The 20,055-nt window shown below is 52.2% G+C and overlaps 1 protein-coding gene across 2 annotated transcripts in view; it reads right to left on the reverse strand.

Annotated features, from left to right (window-relative positions):
- LOC144124697 (uncharacterized) overlaps positions 1-20,055 on the reverse strand; it is a 61,351-nt gene that overhangs the window by 12,510 nt on the left and 28,786 nt on the right. For both annotated transcript variants that reach the window (XM_077657539.1, XM_077657538.1), the window contains exons 4-7: positions 18,790-18,951; positions 10,304-10,434; positions 8,973-9,075; positions 5,654-5,785 (exon numbers count right to left, since the gene is read on the reverse strand). In XM_077657539.1, the coding sequence (XP_077513665.1) occupies positions 5,654-5,785; positions 8,973-9,075; positions 10,304-10,434; positions 18,790-18,951 (528 nt within the window). The remainder of the gene's footprint in view (positions 1-5,653; positions 5,786-8,972; positions 9,076-10,303; positions 10,435-18,789; positions 18,952-20,055) is intronic.

A 20,055-nucleotide genomic window follows, 5' to 3' on the forward strand; every position in this document is an offset into this window, starting at 1 on the left:
CGATAGCTAGACGGTCTCCAAACAAGCGGCGCGGTCGAGCAGCTGCGGGTGGACCCCGGGTGACGATGTGGTGTGTCACAGTATGTTTAGGCGCCTGAGTGAGGTTGCATGGCTTAGTGAGCTCCGGGAAATCCGCCAACACTTTTTCGAACTGGATGGAGCAAGGTCGGACGAGACTCCCGAGAAGGAGAGATGAGTCAGGCCGTCGGTAAGGCGACGATGCCGCACGCTGACGTCTTAGTCGAAGTAGGAGAGGAAGTCTGAGCCGATGATCGGGCGAACCACGTCTGCGATGACGAAGACCCATCGAAAAGTGCGGCGTAGGCCGAAGTCGAGGGTGAGAGATCGTAGCCCATACGTGGGTATAGACGAGGCGTTTGCAGCGCGGAGCGACAGTCCTGATGGCTTGGAACGATCTGCCTTAGTCGGTGGAACCACGCTGACTTTTGCGCGCTTGTCGATAAGAAACCCGGTGCCGGACATCTTGTCAGTGACTGGGGGAACCACACGCCGCCGTTAGTGATCCCGGCGGGCGTTTCCCGGCCACGAACAGGGCGGCGTACACTTCATGGCCCGGTGGCGAAAACGCCTGTGGTACCAGCAGAGAGATGTAGGGCTGGGGCTCCGAGCTTGACGTGAGCGCGATGATCAAGACGAGACGGACGGGTCTCCAGAGGTCGGCTTCGGAGTGCGGCGACTGAGGCGGCAAGCTCCTCGAGACGGGCCTCAAGGCGCGAAATCGCTGGGTCTCTTGGCGGCAAAACAGCAGTGACGGACGGGGAGGTGGCCTCATGAACGTTATCTGCGAGCTCAGCCAGGCGGTCAAGGATGACGACACCGGCCGCCGCAAGGACGAGGCTGATGGGCTGGGGAAGGCGTTGGAGGAAAAGCTCTCGAAGCAACGCTGAGTGGTTGGGGATGTCGCGCTCCCCGAGAAGCTGTTGCATGCAGAGCAGAAGCTGGGAGGGGCGCCGGTCGCCAAGGTCTTCCCCGGTAAGGAGCTGCTGGAGGCGGGTGTGGTCCGACGGCATAAATCTCTCCAGCACCTTGGTTTTCAGGTGCTGATATGGTGTAGCACCCATGGGGGCGGAGAGAACGTCGGAGAGCTCACCGGCAACGTCAGGAGGCAGGCTTGAGGCAACGTGGTAGTAGCGCGTCGTCTCCGACGTGATGCGGTCTAGGCAAAATTGCGCCTTAACCTGGTGGAACCAAACTTGCGGGTTCTGGGGCCAGAAAGGTGGAAGGCGAACCTGCAGCGACGAGACGTCCTGCGGACGGGAATCCTGCTGCGTGGATGATGCGGGATCGGTCATTGCTCGTCCTTGGTCACCAATGTAGGCTTAACGCCTCAGGAGCGAAGGAAACGAGACCACAGCTACGAGCCGACATCAGAACAGAACTGCCAGTCGTGGCTGCACGAGCCACGACCAGGTACCGTCTTTACTCTCTTCGCAGGGTGGCGCGCGCTAGCCGGGTTGTCAGCGCCGCCCAAGAGAGGGTGCTACACAACAAAAGCCAAGCATAATACGAAACCATGCACTTATTCCCGGCATTCCTGCACCTCTCTATGGTGAATAAACTACCGCAGAGCTACGTTTCTCTCTAGGTGATATTGAGAGATTCTATGCCGCATATCGAATCCCGCATATCCTGTGTACTAGAGGGGTGCTCAAATCACTAGTCCGCCACTGCGCAACTCTGGAGTCCAACTTTTGCTTTTGCGCCGTTGAAGTCAAATCACCACAGTAGGTAGCCCCCGAAGGAGCTTCGTTCATGCTCTTTTGCCGCGAGTGTTTAGAGGCTGTTCGGAAGTTTTAATTGCCGGCGACTCGCTGGCCCATGTGCATGCCTCAGTCGGTACGTGTTGCACATGGCCCCCAAGAATGGTGGTGTCAGCAGAGCCCGCTCAAGCGTCAATCATCTGCCGAGGGTGGGACCCCGGTGACAGTTCTGAACGCCGGCTCCACAACACCAGCGCGGGTGCCCAATCTTCACTGCACCGCCGAGTAGCAGCCGCTTCAGATATAACCGACTCTAAAAACGCGGACACGGAAAAGGTGTAAAGAATGCAGCGCAATTAGCATGCACTACCAGATAACTTATCCATCATCAGCAGCCTGACTACGCCCACTGCAGGGCAAAGGCCTCTCCCATGTCTCTCCATTTAACCCCGTCCTTTGCGAGCTGCGCCCACCCTATGCCTGCACACTTCTTAAAGGGACACTGAGGAGAACTCTATCAATTTTTTTTTGTTAGCAAAATCTGATAGTTCGGCATTGAATGGCTTTGTTGCCGCTTGTCCGGGAGCGAAAGATGCATTTTTTCGAAGAAATTTGGATTCCAAGTTGAAAGTTTTTCCCTACGCTCCGATTCAAACTCGAGAACTCTTATGACGTCACGGAAAACTCTTATGACGTCACAGGACGGAGTGACGTGAAACGTGATGTAAACGGAGACTCCGTGATTTCTTGCGGCTAGCAGTGCGCTATAGCAGCTGCCGAAATGAAAGCTATACCGCCGCCGCACGTTGAAGGCATCTAACGGGGGTCGCTACCGTCGCTTCGTTTACGTTTGCACCGGCGTCTTGCCAGCGTTACGATAGATCCCGTTTCCGAACCCGACGACGTAGTTCTCGCAAAATCTCCGGCCTGCATTTCAGCGACCTCAGCCCCACAGAGCGTGCGATGATTTTGATGGAGCACGGTTAGGTTAGGCGCCGGCGGGTCGTTTCACCCTTCTTCAGTGAGCAGCCGTTGCAAACTAAATTTCATAACCCCAGTGCGGGGAGTCGTGAGGCGCCAGGACAAGGTCGGCGCCTTGCGCCCATCGGAGGCTGGCCGGGGCTTTGGGCCAACGGATTGTGATTCCTTGAATGGCGCGGTTGCACGGTGCAGCAGGCGGAGTAGAGGTCTCCCACGGTTGCAAGGGCTAGGTTATTGATTTATTTTTTTTTTTGCCACAAAAAACGAATGGGTGCTCAAGGGTGGTCGCGTTTAAAGTTTGCGGCTTTAAACTAAAGCCGGCGCACGACGCTTCAGCGGCTGCCGCTAGATCCAACGGGTCGACTGGATCGGGCTCTCTCGCCCACTTGCATGTACCTTCAGATATGTACTGTGAATGGATTAAATTATCCGAGAGCTCGAAAAGAACAGCTCCGCCCAACTGCCGAAGCTATTGAATTACGTCACAACGCGCGCCTCGCCGCGGAGCCGAATCAGTCTGGCCTGGCCGGCGGCGGCTGGCGCACTCGGCGCGAAATGGAGACATGCTCCAAGTGTCCGCCAGTGCGGTCAGAGTGCGCCGAAGCCGCCGAACGCGTCGGCGATCAAGCGCAGTTGGAGTATAGAGGGTCTCGCTTTGGCCGACGTGACGTCGCCGTGCAGCGCGCGCGCGCCCGTGTTACACCGGAGCATAAACGCGCCTTAACAGAGCCTGCGCTTAACCGCTAACCAACGTATTCGGTGGCGGCATCTATGGGAGCCACCGAAACCCCCCGCCCACTCACTGAATAAAAAAAAATTCTGTGCCGAGGCTCGGTATCGAGCCAGGGCTTTTGGCGTTTGAGGCAGAGACGCTACCGCTCCGCCACGACGGCTCAAGTTAGAGATGTCAATAAAGGCGCATCTAGTGAATGCACTCTTCCGATGCAGAAATCTCCGCACTTTCGCTACGTATATCCTGGCCTAACAGAGCTAGGCCATCAGCAATTTTTCTGAACTGCCTTGTACCTTGTCTCCCGTCCCTAATAAACGATGTCCGTTAAGTAGTTTGACGTTGACTGGCACAGCTAGGAATGTTTCGCCGGGCGAGCGTGCGAAGACACAAGTGCTGCCTTGTACGATCACCGACCATTGTGCCAACACAGTTTTTCATCTACCGTGGCGATCATCTGACAAGCCTTAACAGGCTCCATCAAAGTTAACTAGCACTTGAAGCGGCACTTGGAGTTCCTCTGCTGTTCGGCACTTGTAAATCGAAGCGCGTCAAAAACAAAACCACGGGGCACACAAAGCTCATAGACGCGAAGCGCCTTAAAAAAATCAACTCTCTCCTCGCCGCCTGTGGCGCCGCCAAGCATCGGTTTTTTTGCTTCCAACATTCAGGTTGTCTTTTGTCTGCCTTTCTTGTGTGATAAAAGTGCACTATCGGTTTTAAAACAAAACTTACTTCAATATTGAACCTCGCAACCTTTTTTTGTCAGCCTCAGAGATTCGCAGCCCCATGTAGGAAGGAAAATTCCTCCAAGGTGGCGTCTTTTGTCCTGTGACCTCACCACGCTTGTACTTGCAAGATTGGCCTGTGACAGCGATACCTGTATTTTGGTTCTTGCTATTTTCTACCTTACAAGAGCTTTGTTTTCAGCAAGAGCGGCATTTTTGTGATCAGGAGCTGTTATTCTATCGACACAAGCCAACTTCAATTTCTCCTCAGTGTCCCTTTAATCTCATCCGCTAACCTAACCTTCTGCCGCCCCCTGCTATGCTTGCCTTCTCTTGGAATCCATTCCATTACCCTTAAGGACCAGCTGTTATCATGCATTCGCATTACATGTTCTGTCCCATGGTTCTGACCCCATGTTCTGTCCGCGTGGCTCCTAGCAGCCGCGCGCACTTAGGCGCCTAACATGTTTGCTTATAAATCCCTTTTTCTTGACGTCACAAGCCATTTCGCTCGGCGATCTTTCATATTCGGTATGATTTACGAACTTAGTTGGTCATTATGGAGCATAACTTGTAAGGTACCGGTTAAAGCAATACTAAACACAACATTTGTACGTACGGAGGAAGCTATTGCTTGATTAGTATTTCTGAGAAGCGTTTATGGTTTATGTTGGTTTAACATCCCAAAGCTACTCGGGCTATGAGAGACGCCGTATTGAAGGACTCCGTCCTTTATTGTCAGCCAAGTTTTCCTTTCACACTGCTTGACATGTACAGTCTTTGTCAAAAATATACAGTGCAAGAAAGTTTGCTTCCAGGCCGTTAAGCAAATTTAGCGGGGCTGTTAAGCACATTTGACAGTCCTAAGCTTGGGATTTTTGAGTACTGAAGTTCCTCCCGTCTCCGTGCGATTAGGGTCCCCGAGTATGCAAGAGGAGCCATGCTGCAGGGCTCAAAAGCAGACCTCTTGGGCTGTATATTTTTGACAAAAACTGTACATATTTATTTCATATAACTTAAAAGCACTTTCCAATAAAATCATTCATTACCCTGATCAGTCTATGAACTTCTTAATAACGCTTATACTTTGGCTAGTTCGTATGACATTTTGTTCAGGCTTGTGCGATATCGGCAACAAAGGACAAATAAATACAACCGACAAAACAGGCGATATCATCTGCTTTAATTGTTTTTCCTTCACACGAACATCTACATTATATCCTTCTATATATCCCTTCACTTGTATCTTTCCCTTTTTTGTCTTCCATTCACCAGCCCCAGATGAACCCTATATTGACGTTGGTGGGAAGGAAAAATGCGCAAGTTGATAGTGCGCGCCTGCCCTCTGCGGTGCATCCCTTCATCCCTAGTAAACTGTAGCGCAATAACCTGCACAAGTCTATGTAGCGTACTCGTTACGCTGCAATGCAACCTGTCCTGATCGTCGCGCGTCGACGACGCAGTGCTTTAGAAAGACGTGCAAGCAGGGGTACCTTGCAGAAGGTGGCAGCGTCGGCGCAGGCCTTTTTCAGGTCTTCGGGGGTGGGATGCCAGACCGGCGGCGGCGATGACGTCAGCAAACCCATGCCCAGAGGTGCCGCGTTCGCCACGCCCAGGCGGCGACTCTGCGTTCGTGCAGCGATCCCTGTTATTGTTTGCGGTAGCAGACGTCCGAAAAAACGGCAAAACCAAAGCTAGCAGCGGGAAAGAAGTAAAAGCGAGCCTTGCCCGATGACAAGATCGGCCCGGAAAACTGGTCTGCCCCAGTAAAGCCGGGAAGAGATGGCACAAGGCGCACTGTGTATATCTGATATCTGATAGAAAGTATATCTGATAGAAAAGCGAAATACAATATTTCGTATTCAAGTTTTTGGGAGAGAACGAGTCGTGCAAGATGTTATTTAGCTTTGGGCTACGCAGCTGATGGCTGATGAAATCTTTTTTTTTATTTGAGTTTAGTTGTTTCATTCTGATTTACAGAAACCGGAGCAAAGGCAAAAGGCAAGAAGTCTGACAAAGGTCTCTGCTCCGTACGCAGTTAAGCAGACAGGCAGCAGAAACATACAGAACTACAATTGCGAACAACTGATTCCCTTTTTAGGGGACAAAAGGGATAAAACAAGCAACACTGAAAGGCATAAATGCTAGCAAGGCACAAGAAAAACAAATCAAAAGAATGCAATGATTTCTTGCAATATTACATTTTTAAGGAACTTTTTGGGAATTGGTTTGCTTAAATCAAGAAGTTTTTCAGTACGATTCAGTAGCGACGGTATTTGGAACTGTACGTGCTGCCTATCGTAGTTTGTCCTGACAATAGGGATTTTTCTGCTATGTGTGCGGAAGCAGCACTCCGCAGCGGAGTTTGCTGCGCTGTAAAGTTTCTGGTTCTGCACATGTTGCAAGAGCCTGTAACAGTAAAATTGGTTAGCCTTAAGCAGGGAATACTTTCTGAATAATAGATCTGTCGGTAAATATTGTGGTCGCCCGTGGTAGTTTTAAAATATGCGCAGGACTCGTTTCTGTAGAGTAATCAGCTTATGAAAATTTCCCTGCGTGGTTGTTCACCTGATTAGCGAGCAATAAGATATTCTGGAGTAGAAAAGCGTATAATATAGCGAGGTTCTAAGCCATCGTGGTACCAATGGGCTTAGTTAGCATCCGAAATCTGCCCTGCCCATGCAGCACTGAGATTGTTCCACACCACAACCAAAAACTATTGCCGACAGCCACTTCGGTGGCGACAAAAGAGTGGCCACATTTTGAACTCTGAGAGATGTTCAACGTTCTTCGCTGTGGTAGCGCGGGCTTTCGAACATCGAAATATGCTCTGGCAGTGACGCCGTGAAAGCGTAGCAGAGCTTGTTCCTCCCCTCTCTTGGCTGTGTGCTACGGTGCCGTGATCGGCCCGGGAAACTTCAGCTCAGGTTCCCTATAATGGGAAGACAAGATGTCCGCTCAATAAGTACCGCGTCCGACGCAAAACTCGCCAATCTGTTTGAAGATACATTTAATTTCGGGGGCCACGCAGGCAAAGAATTGCATGGGCATCACTCGGAGGCCCGAGCCGGCGCCGAGCTCAAAGCCCGAGCCCTGTTCTGGACCTCGGCTTTGAGGGGGAGTGCGGCACAGGCCCTAAAAATTACATATATGTATACACTAAGCTAACTTTCTCCACCTAACTTTCTCCGCCTTATTACTGGCGGTTAAAAAGAACCCTGCCGTACTGTTCCACAGTAATAGTAAAATGGCAAAATGCTCCGTTAGATCAACGAAGGCAACTTCTGCACCCTTTTCTCGTACAATACCACAAGAAGACTGCAAATGAAGCGACAAGAACTGCCGGCGGATCTGTTTTGAACCAGTGCCCCAGTAGGCAACAACCTTCATTACCGCCTCGTCTACATAAGTGGTTCAGCCCCAGAAGTTCAAGGTGTTCCGGAAATTCACGAGTCCGGGATTCCTGCACGACTTATTGGATTATAAAGGCCGCCGTTGCACCCACTAAGCTTCGAACCCTTTATCGGGGAGGAACAAAGTTATTTTGGAAGTCTACAACCTTTATTGAAATAATATGAGACGTATGTTGAACGTACATTACGCCTTTTTGAGATATCATGGGACTCTTCAATAGGCATTGTTTCAGTCGTTCCGGCGGTCACCACGTGGAACCATTGCAGGAAGACGAAATGCTAGCAGGCTGCGCATTTCCTTTAATGATCCTAAGCTGAACACACTTATTGGGGACGACCTTAGCAATACGTATTTTTCACACAATTTCAGCGTCCACAAGCAGACACTCGGCGCAGCGATCAGCGCGCACATACGGGTCACTACGGCAAATGTTTTCAGGACAGAAGATACGAGAACTAAATGCATTCACTCCAGCGCAAAAGGTCCCTTACTGTTACGTAGACGACTGCTTCTGTACGATGCGCAAAGAAGGCGTCACAGTCTACCTGGAAGAACTCTACTCGTCTGAGGCATTTATGCTCATACGGCTGAACTGGAACAATACAGCCGCCTCCCCTTCTGTAGATGCCCAGCTCCAGCGCAAAGAAAGTTGTCAATTCCTTCTCAAGCCAGTGCACACAGGTATGTACTTGGACCATCTCATACGGCTGAACTGGAACAATACAGCCGCCTCCCCTTCTGTAGATGTCCAGCTCCAGCGCAAAGAAAGTTGTCAATTCCTTCTCAAGCCAGTGCACACAGGTATGTACTTGGACCATCCGACTGAGCCCAGGGCTCTAGTTGTCGTCGACAAAGTGCACAACATAAGCCTGCGTGGAGCAAGCCGTTCTGCGAGAGCTGTAAAGAGTGCAGCGGGCACTTTCGACAACGGTTTTCCCAGCAAGTTGGTAATTAAGATTCAGAAGCAAGTTGTGAATCCGGTTATCACGAATAGTAGGACTTTTTCTCGGCTGTTGACAAGGGTGTGACTCGTGCTTTGCTCACCCACTATCAAACAAGCTTAGAAGCCAGCCTCACTCATGCAAAAAACCGCTTGCCAGATGTCAGCTTTCCGAGGGTTGTCTGCAAGATTGTATGCCCTCGCATATAAATATATGTCATCGGTAACGTCGCCTTCACTGTGAACAAGAAGCCCGTAGAAGTTTCGGGAGCTTTTTTATTATTTAACGCTAATTAATGATTACTCCTTCCTTTTTTCATCCTGTGATGGCTGAAGAATCGTATTTGCGCCTAAACCTTAACTGAGCTACAGCAGACGCCGTTGAGAGACCTCACTATGACGGGCCACGTCACGGCACCCGTGGCAGCACGAGGGTGGCAGTGCAGTGGGCAACCCACCTGAAAGAACGGCATGTGCTCGGCCAGCGAGTCGTCGAAGAGCGTTCCGCGGCAGTAGCTCAGCACTGTGTCCACTTTCACGGGGCTCCTCTCGATCCCCTCCCTGGATGTCAGAGCGAAACGGCCGTTTAAACACAGAACGCGGCAGGCATTTGTAAACATTGGTCAACTGGCCGCCCCATAAAAAGACAGCCAGAGGTCACCGGCGGAATCTAACGGAAGCCACGCGTTCAGAAGGCAGCGGCAGCAACCTTTAGGCGCGCGCGCGCGCGCACACACACACACGCACACACACACACACACGCACGCACACACACACGCACACGCACGCACGCACACGCACACACACGCACACGCACACACACACACACACACACACACACACACACACACACACACACACACGCACGCACACACACACACACACACACACACACACACACACACACACACACACACACACACACACACACACACACACACACACACACACACACACACACACACACACACACACACACACACACACACACACACACACACACACACACACGGCTGCTGCAGGCGGTGGTGGTAAGTTACTGCCGTCCTTGAGGGGCGGAGTCCTCATTCCAGGCACCCATGGCTGAGCCGAACAGGGCAGCCTCCCAGGAGGAGATGGAAGAGTTGGAGATGGGTGTTTGGTTTCCTGGTGGGTTCGGGCACTCCCAGACAGAGTGTTGGGTTTGGATGTTTGACTGTTCTTTTGCGGACAGCATTCGGGGTATTACGTGGGGTAGAAAAGGAGTTTGTGAAAAATGTAAGGGTACATGAGGGTCTGGAGCTGGCGCCAGGAGGGTTTCGTTGGGTAGTGGAAGCGTTCTTCGTTGTGTTTGCAGTACTCGGTTATGTTCGTGTAAGTGAGCGGTTCTGAGCTTTGAAGGCACCGTAGGGGGGCTTTGTGCCTCCTAATCGTTTTTTTTTGTCTGCAGCTCAGGCTAGGCCTGATGTTCTACACGGTTGCAAGAAAAGCGCATTTTAACTACACAGTTCCTTGTTTTCGCCAGGCAGGCAGACTTGACTGGCTGACTGTTGTTAACTTATATCCCGCTAAAGCACAACGCCTTGCCTTGGTGTCGAATGAGGCGCCGGTTTTCACTGCTATAACTCTGTCTTCCATTTCATTGCGCTGTAGAATTCATGAGCCTTCCTACAAACATGTACTGGCATAGATAAGAGCAACCAGCAAAGAAATAGGGGTCAGCAAATGTGTCAGCGCCGCTCCCTGCAGCTTCGGATCCAATCACTTTCGTTAAAAGCTACATTCAGAAGGGCAGACCTGGTATCCGTACCTTAGTGTGTGCAGCGGATACCCGGTGACGCCAATGTAGCGTATTTTTCCGGCCTGTCGAAGACTCTCTAGGGCCGGCAGCGTCTCCTTGAGGATCAAGTCCAAACTCGGAGCAAACTCTACGTCGTGAACCTATAAAGATATCGAAGTCAAAGGAGGAATTTTCAGAACAGTTTCTATACCAAAGAAAGACTACAATAAAAAGTTAATGACATCTCGGCCTGCTAAATGAACTAGACTGCATCCTCGTTGTGAATGTGAATAGGCAACTTCGAAACTACAAGTCATGTTCTCTCTTTCACGCCCTCACTGCTCCCATTGACTACCAGCACTGAATCTTCAGTACATACGTTTCGTGGTTGCGCCTCTGCCGCCGCCGCACTGCACAGCGAAATATGCAAAACATGAGGGTGCATGCTTTGTGAGCATTACACTAAGTACTACCCTTCGGCAAAGTTTACATAAAGTTTAAATTCAGAATTTGCAGCTCGACTCCCTTGCGCCAAGTCTGTCAGCTGTAGAATGCAGTTCGCAAGGCGAAATCATTAACAAACTCCAGAATAATGCGCCTAATACTCGATACTGCTCGATACTTGCACAGTAGCGCCCCTTAGCGGTTGCCTCGCGAGCCATTGAGCGAGGAGAAACGGAGAGGAGGACACGGGGAGGGGAAAAGAAGCGCGCCTCGATGCCACGACTGTTGCACAAGTTAGGCGCTGCTGGGAGCAGGTGTTCTGGGCGAGTAACTAGCTATATGACTATGATGATAATGTATAAGATAATTATTATGATGAAGTCCTTTTAAAGCGGCTCAAAATGCGCATTGTCGCTATTACAATTTCGTCTTAATTAGTTAATCGAAGATTTTCCATTTTAATGAGCGGCTAATGCGCGGATGAGAGTAAGAAATTCGCTAGGGCACGGTGGCCGCAGCTGGCAGGAGACAGGGTTAATTGAAGAGACATGGGAGGGGCCTTTGCCCTGCAGTGGGCGTACTCAGGCTGATAATAATGAACTGCGATCCCTGGACACTTTTTTCTTTCATTTATTATAAGGGTTCAAAGTCCGAACCGTGCGATTTCTGATATTTCCGCTCACAACCTGTCGAGAGGAAACCTCGGCTCACAGCTATGAAATACGCTATGCATCAAAATGACCTCCACTGTGAAGTTCTCATTGCCATAGCCTAGTTGGGTCCCGCCAATCTGTACGGTATGAAAGTCTGCTTGTTCACCGCGGAAACTTCAATTTGTACTTTGAACCACAGTGACCTGAAACGTAACGTAGATAAAAAAAACCACCACCACAGTTGGGCAAGCTCTATTGCTGGTACAGGGGCTATGCAGGCCCCTCGCTCACAGTATTTAAGCTTTTTCTGCTTGACACTACTGTCCTTGCACACCTGTAAAGCCCCATTTAAGCTCAGAAATGTACTTTACTTTGATCTGAGCATTGTTTTATGTGAATTGCCTACGTAACGCAACCAATAAGCATGCTGGTCGCATGTCGTAATCACTTGTAGTGCGAAATAACTTTTAGGTCGTCGCCGAGCGCTTCAAGCTTACCCCAGGATGTCTCCGTGCAAACCCTCCTTTTGGTTCAATCTGCACACGTGATGTCTTGAAAGAAATGCATAGTGAAACCACGCAAGCCAACGAAGACACGGGCAAGAAGAAAGAGTCAGGACAAACGCCCTGCAGTAAAGTGCACCGGTATCTTGATGACAGACTGTGCGAACACTTCGGAATGTCAGGCCCTCTCTGTTCCTCCTTGCCTGTGTCCTTGCTGCTTGCGCGGTTGTACTACGGATCATACTACTAGCCCGCCTGTCTGAATTAACCACGTTGAAAGGACTGTACGTCGCAAAACATTTCGGTGACGAAAACAAAGCGTGTCTGACTTGATGGGCATGGCGTTAAGCCGCATAGCTTGCGCCATAACATTTCTTTTACTCTTTTTTGCAGAAAACAAGATAAAACAAAATTGGCTGTTGTTTAGCTCTGGTTAACCCTAGCTGAATTGTGAAAGCTTCGTTTCCCCGGCACGTCGTCTACGCAGCGTCTCATTCCGCGGCACTCTCGAGAACTCAAACCGGTCTCTTCCGCAGTTGAAGAGTCATTCCGAGACGTGGCAGGACTTCTAGCCTCATCTTCGTTACGACGCTTCTCAAGTCGTGCGGCGCGTTCTTCTGGCGTCTCTTGAGCGCGTTGTCTCCTCCTCCCTTCGTTCTGCCGTTGTTGCGTTCTCTTTCGCGCTCTCCATAACGACTACAATACAATGAGGCGAAGCGCATATATATATATATATATATATATATATATATATATATATATATATATATATATATATATATATATATATATATATATATATATATATTGTCACCGGCGAAAATACAGAGAACAAAGCTGTTCACTCGGGCGAGGTTTGCCAACACCGCCGCGCTCGTTCTGGACAAAGAAGACGTTCGGCCACGCGCTCAGAAACACAGTTCGACCTCCAGGTGGCGCCGGCAGAAAGTCTGCAGCGTGGCATTGCCCCTCCCATCTAAGAGGCATCGACTCGATGCCGCACGCGAGGGGAAGAAAAAAAAATAAGGCGAAAGGTAATGGCGGGGTTGGGTCCGGGGCTAACGGGAATAAAACGGCTTCATTCGCGCCACGTGGACGACCTCGGACGTCGGGTGTCGAGAGGACCGGGCAGTTCCTTGAGGGAGCACCTCGTAGGTCACCGCGCTGAGGCGGCGTAACACCTGGTACGGACCAAAGTAACGGCGAAGAAGCTTCTCGGAGCGCCCTCGCAAACGGATTGGGCTCCACACCCAGACTTGGTCACCGGGTGTGTAAATCACCTCCCTGCGGCGGAGGTTGTAACGCTCGGCGTCGCGTTGTTGTTGGCACCGGATTCGCTGTCGAGCAACTTGGCGAGCAACTTCGGCGTCACGGACAAATTGGTCGGCATCCACGACAGAAGAGGGAGTAGGATCCGGAAGAAGCATGGCGTCCAGCATGGTCAAGGCTTCGCGACCGTGCACCAAATGGAAAGGAGTGAAGCGCGTCGTTTCGTGAAGCGCAGTGTTGTACGCGAACGTTATGTAAGGAAGTATCCGGTCCCAGTTCGCGTGGTCATCGTCGACATACATAGAAAGCATATCGGCAATTGTCTTGTTAAGCCGCTCGGTCAGTCCGTTGGTTTGCGGATGGTACGCTGTTGTCTTTCGATGACTGGTGCCACTGAGTCGAAGTACCTCGTTCGTAAGTGCCGACGTAAACGGGGTTCCCCTGCCAGTTAATACGACCGTTGGAGCTCCGTGACGAATCACAATGTTATGAATGAAAAAACTTGCGACTTCGGCGGCGGTACCACGGGGAAGAGCCTTGGTCCCACAGTAGCGGCTGAGATAGTCAGTGGCAACAGCAATGTACCGGTTACCCATGGAAGACGCCGGAAACGGACCGAGTAAGTCCATGCCGACCTGTTGAAATGGGAGGCGCGGGGGATCGATAGGCTGCAGGAGCCCGGCTGGTTTAGTCGGTGGCGTCTTCCGGCGCTGACATTCTCGGCAGGTTCGGACGTAACGGCGGACAACCGCAGCAAGCTTGGGCCAGTAGTACTTGGTGCGTATGCGCGCCAACGTGCGGGAAAACCCGAGATGGCCCGAAGAAAGGTCGTCGTGGCACGCGCGCAGAACTTCGTCACGAAGCGCAGCTGGCACTGCAAGCAGATAGACAGTGTCCGTTGGGCCGTAGTTCTTTTTGTAGAGTACCCATCGCGCAAGCAAAACGATGACAGTCCGCGCTTGAAGAGCCGAGGTGGAGATGGGGCGATTCCTTCAAGGTATTCTATGAGGCGCAGCAGGTCAGAATCGGCCCTTTGTTGTTGGGCAAGGGTGGACGTGGTGAGAGCACCAAGAAAAGCGGAATCGTCGTCGGACTCGTCAGTGGGGCACAGGATTGGGGCGCGGGATAGACAGTCAGCATCGCTGTGTTTCTGGCCAGACTTGTGCACGATGGTGACATCAAATTCTTGTAACCGAAGACTCCATCGAGCAAGCCGCCCCGAGGGATCCTTCAGGTTCGCCAACCAACAGAGTGAATGGTGGCCGCTCACGACCCGAAACGGGCGGCCATACAAGTACGGACGAAATTTCGTAACGGCCCACAGCACAGCTAGACATTCCTTTTCCGTTGTGGAATAATTGACCTCTGAACGGGACAAAGTGCGACTGGCGTAAGCAATCACGCGTTCTAGACCATCCTGCCGCTGAACAAGGACCGCGCCGAGGCCAACGTTACTAGCATCAGTGTGCAGTTCAGTGTCGGCCTCTTCGTCGAAGTGGCCAAGCACAGGCGTACACTGCAGACGGGACTTGAGTTCTGTGAAGGCGCTGTCCTGGTCTTGGCCCCAGATGAAGGGTTCAGAATCCTTCGTCAGGCGGGTCAAAGGCTCTGCTAGCCGGGAGAAATTGGGAACAAACCGGCGATAGTACGCGCAGAGGCCCAAGAAACGACGCAGGCTCCGTTTGTCTGTTGGCTTAGGGAAGGCAGCTACGGCGGCCGTCTTTTCGGGATCTGGACTAACACCTCGTGCGCTGACAATGTGACCAAGAAACTTCAGCTCTTGAAATGCAAAGTGACATTTCTCTGGCTTGAGAGAGAGACCAGCGGAACGTATGGCCTCGAAAACAGCACGCAAGCGTTTCAGGTGCTCATCAAACGTGTCAGAGAAGATCACGACATCGTCAAGATATACGAGGCATGTCTGCCACTTCAGACCGGACAGCACGGTGTCCATCATTCGTTGGAACGTGGCAGGGGCCGAGCACAAGCCAAAAGGGAGTACCTTAAACTCGTATAAACCGTCTGGCGTAATAAAGGCGGTCTTCTCTCGGTCGCGTTCGTCGACCTCTATTTGCCAATACCCACTGCGGAGGTCAAGGGATGAAAAGAAGGTGGCATGGCGCAGGCGGTCTAGGGAATCATCAATGCGGGGCAGAGGGTACACATCTTTTTTCGTGACGGTATTCAGGCGCCTGTAATCGACGCAGAACCTGAGGGTGCCATCTTTCTTCGTGACGAGAACAACAGGCGATGCCCAGGGGCTCGTGGAAGGTTGGATGACGTCGTCCTGGAGCATCTGTGTAACTTGGCGGCGGATGGCATCGCGTTCTTTGGAAGACACGCGATAAGGGCGCTGGCAAATTGGTCTTTGGTCGTCAGCAACGACAATTCGATGCTTGGTAAGCGGCGTCTGTCGGACCTTGGAAGTTTCCGCAAAACAGTCGCGGAAGGAATAGATTAGGCTTTGCACGCAGTTTTTCTGACTGGCCGAGAGGTGCGGGTTCACGTCAGTCGGAATGGCTGTAGCCGTCGCGTCGGCGAGGTCTGACGTGGTGGATAAAGAGCACTGCCTCGTACACTCTCCAAGCTCGTCAAAATAAGCGACGACTTCTGACTTCGTCAAATGTTGCGGTTCACGAGTAAAGTTCGTGACTAAGATTTCGGTACGACCATTGGCAAGGTCTACTAGGCCTCGGGCGACACAAACTTGCCGAGCGAGTAGCAGGGACATGTTCGCTTCAGCAATGCCAAGAGCGCCGGTGCTGTCAGTACACTCGACTGTGACGAACTTGCTGGCTCGCGGAGGGATTGTTATGTGGTCGTCACATATGCGCAACATTACTTTACAGGGCTCGGTGGTTGTGTTAACGGCTCGCTGGGCGGAAAAAGATACCATGAGTTCCTGAAGGTTTATGATCGCACCATACTCGTGAAGGAAATCCATGCCCAGTATGAGGTCCTTTGAACAGTCAGCTAACACGGCAAAGGAGCCGGTGAAAGTAAGACCACGGATTTGGATGTGGCAAGTGCAGACGCCGATTGGTGTCACGACATGGCCACCGGCAGTGCGGATCACGGGTCCACACCAAGGCGTCAGAACCTTACGGAGTGTCATGGCTAGCTCCCTGCTCATCACAGAAAAATCAGCGCCGGTATCGACGAGTGCAGTCAGTTCATAACTGTCGACGGTTACTAAAATTTCAGCGGAAACTAATCGTTCGCAGCACGTCGGTGAGGTCGTCGGATCGGGTCGTTGACGCTCTTGCCGTCGCGTCCAATCGTCGGGTGGAGGCTGTTGACTTCGTGCAGCGGCGGCGGCCCTACCCCCGGAGGACGCCGTCTTCAGTTTTCCCGCCGAGGGGACGTGCCTCTGAACTGACCGGAGGTTGAGGGCCGACTGGGCGTAGCAAAGCGCCTCGGGGATGGCGATCGCGACTGTCGCCGCTGTGAGGTCGGGGGCGGCACTTGAGAGTTCAGGTACTCCTCTATGTCCCGCGGTCTTTCACCATAGCGCGGTCGAGGCGCGTCCGGTGGGAATCCTCTCAGACCCATCCGCCGGTACGGGCAATTCCGCAGAACATGGCCGGGCTCCCCGCAGTGGTAGCAGAGCGGACGATCGTTGGACGTTCGCCACACGTACGCTTTGTGGAATGGAGGGCACGGGTCCTGCTGCTGCTCGATGGAACGCACGTAAAGATGGGGTGGTGGTTGTTCGGCAACGGGGCGAAACGCTTGCGGCGCCGAGGCAGGTCGGCGCAGGGCATCGCTGTAGGACATTACGTGCGGCTCCGAAAGGGGTGCTGGGGGTGGCTGCACCGCTCGCCGGATTTCGTCACGGAGAACATCGCCTGTCGAAGGTACGCTTTCTGACGGAGCACTCAAGTGGAGGTGTCGCAGTTCTTCGCGGACAATGCTCCGCACAAGCGCTCGCAGCGCCTCATCCCCGGGGCCTGGCAAGGACGTGCAGTACTGAGCGGCCGCTACATTTGCCTGACGGCCGTATTGGGCACTCCGTTCCTGCAAGGAACGTTCTATGGTCGTCGCTTCCTTGGCAAAGGCGGCGACAGTTCTCGGAGGGTCGCGCATGAGGCCAGCGAACAGCTGCTCCTTTACCCCACGCATAAGGTGCCTCACCTTTGTAGCTTCGGGCATGGCTGGGTCGGCCCGATTGAAGAGGCGGGTCATGTCCTCAATAAACATGGCCACGCTCTCGTTGGACTGCTGTGACCTGGAGCGAAGGGCAAGTTCGGCATTCTCCTTTCGCTCGCTCGAACTGAACGTGGCGAGCACCTCGCGGCGAAAAGCTGCCCAGTTAGAGAAGGACGCCTCGTGGTTCTCGAACCACGTTTTCGCCGAGTCTTGCAGTGCGAAGTACACGTTCAGCAGCTTTCGCTCGTCGTCCCATTGGTTGAACGCGGCCACACGGTCAAAACCGGCCAACCAATCTTCTACATCCTCGAACCGGTCGCCATGGAAGGATGGTGGCGACCGAGGTGCAAGAAAGACGAACGGCGGGGCACTGCCGAAGGACTGACCTGTCTGGCTGCCAGTGGCGGAAGTCATGGCCCGAGCAGGAATCGTGAGTGGCTCAAATTCGGGTTGCAGTCCTCGCAGGAGACGGCTCGCTTTGTGGACAGGTGTGGCGTCTGCTCGTCGGGGAGAAGCGTCAGGGCTATCGTCCCGGTCAGCGTACATGGGATGATACCCAGCACGGCTCCACCAAAAATGTCACCGGCGAAAATACAGAGAACAAAGCTGTTCACTCGGGCGAGGTTTGCCAACACCGCCGCGCTCGTTCTGGACAAAGAAGACGTTCGGCCACGCGCTCGGGAACACAGTTCGACCTCCAGGTGGCGGCGGCAGAAAGTCAGCAGCGTGGCAATATATATATATATATATATATATATATATATATATATATATATATATATATATATATATATATATATATATATATATATATATATATATATATATATATATATATATATATATATATATATATACTTTCCGTGAGGCGACACCTCCTCTCCCTCTACACCAGCGGAGCACGAGCACATCTGGTGGAGCGAGCGGCGACGGCAGCGGCGTCGACGGCGGCGCCATCTGGTGGAGCGCGCCTGCGGCGTTAATTGCTATGCAACGGCGGCTAAAGGTCGTTCGTGGGCCCGCGCATACGGCTAGTGCACGACGAGCCGAAATGGCTCGCTGGCTGGAGTAGTAAAGCCTTCGCTTTAAAAATGCGGAGAAAGAAACCTTTCACGTGAAGTGAAAAACGGTGGATTGTTACGTCGTCTTACTAGATGTGAAAAAGTTTCAGTAATCCCTAATACCCTGAAAATAACGGTCAGTTGAACTAAAACACGTAGGTTTGCGCGCCTTCTCTAGGAGCGAGCAAGAGCTCTGTTAATTCTTGTAACTTCTCTCCCGACGCACTGTGAGGAATGTGGTGGTCTGGCTGCGCGTATGGCGGTGGAGCAACACGGCTGTTTAGCTATCAGTGAAGCTCTCCACGTGAGCGGGCAGCAAAATCAGGAATCTTTTCGTGGGATACACGCTTCAGGTTCGTGTAGTGACCGATTCCGTTGGAAGATGGTTCACCTTGGACTTTCCTCACACGCATGCAGTCGAGCCGTGTCTCGCTTACCTGCACGATGTCGAAGTAGGCGAGGCGCATCTTGTCGAGGCTCTCGGCCACGCTGTCCAGCGTCCGGCGGCCGCTGAAGTCAAACATACGCTCGCAGTCGGTCTCGTAACGGCCCACCTTGTTGGCCACGTGGAACGCGTCGCGGGGCACGCCGTCCAGCGCCTGCGAGCGGCGCCACTCTTATGAAGGGCTCGAAAGTTTGCGGGGAAAAAATGGGACTAGTGCACCAATATCAAGCAACAGACCAGCATCTCCTCGATGAAGTCAGAACCAATTGCTACGACACAGATGAGCCCAAGGGTTACGAAGGAAACTACCTTGGAGAAGAAAATCCAGATATGGAAAATCCCATCACCAGAGAGGAAGTCACCGCGGAAATGAGAGCCATTACGAAAAACACAGCGGCAGGAGTAGACAGAATTAGAAACTCTCTCATAAGAAATTTAAGCGACGAAGCGGTGGACCAGTTGACGGTCTACCTAAACAGACTATGGGAAGACGGAAAGATACCAGCTGAGTGGAAGCATGCCGTAGTAGTCATGATCCCCAAACCAGGCAAGAAGCTGCAGATCGAGAACCTCAGACCAATCTCCCTCACTTCTTGCCTGGGAAAACTGTACAAGAGGATCGTCACGAAACGCATCCAGCAACAAGAGGCTCTACCCGGACACCATGTTCGGCTTCAGGGCGAACCTCTCGACGCAGGACGTACTTCTGCCGCTTAAAGAAGAAGTCCTGGAGACAATGCCCAAACAAGGGGAGAACGTAGTCATGGCACTCGACAGAAAAGGTGCCTTTGACAACGTTGGCCACGCCGCTATAATGGAGGGGCTAAACAACACCAACTGCGGGAGAAGAATCCATGACTATGTCAAAGACTTCTTGACCAACAGAACGGCCACGGTGGGACTATGGGAGCTGAGGAGTGACGTCTTCACCACCCCAAGCAAAGGAACACCCCAAGGCTCGGTCATCTCGCCCATACTCTTTAATGTGGTGATGATCGGCCTAGCGAGAAGACTCAGCAGAATCCAGGGCATCCAGCACGCGATGTACGCAGACGACATCACGGTCTGGGTGAACCATGGATCCCTGGGGGAAAAGCAAGAACTGCAACAACGAGCAGCAAAACGCGTTGAAAGATACGTAAAGAAAAGAGGACTAGCCTGCTCTACAGAAAAGTCCGAACTATTGAGGGTAGGAAGACATCCCACCGACGCGCCGCTCGAAGTGAAACTAGAGGGGCAAAACATTCCGAAGAAAAAC

This window comes from Amblyomma americanum, chromosome 3 (genome assembly GCF_052857255.1).
Source record: "Amblyomma americanum isolate KBUSLIRL-KWMA chromosome 3, ASM5285725v1, whole genome shotgun sequence".
Lineage (NCBI taxonomy): Eukaryota > Metazoa > Arthropoda > Arachnida > Ixodida > Ixodidae > Amblyomma > Amblyomma americanum.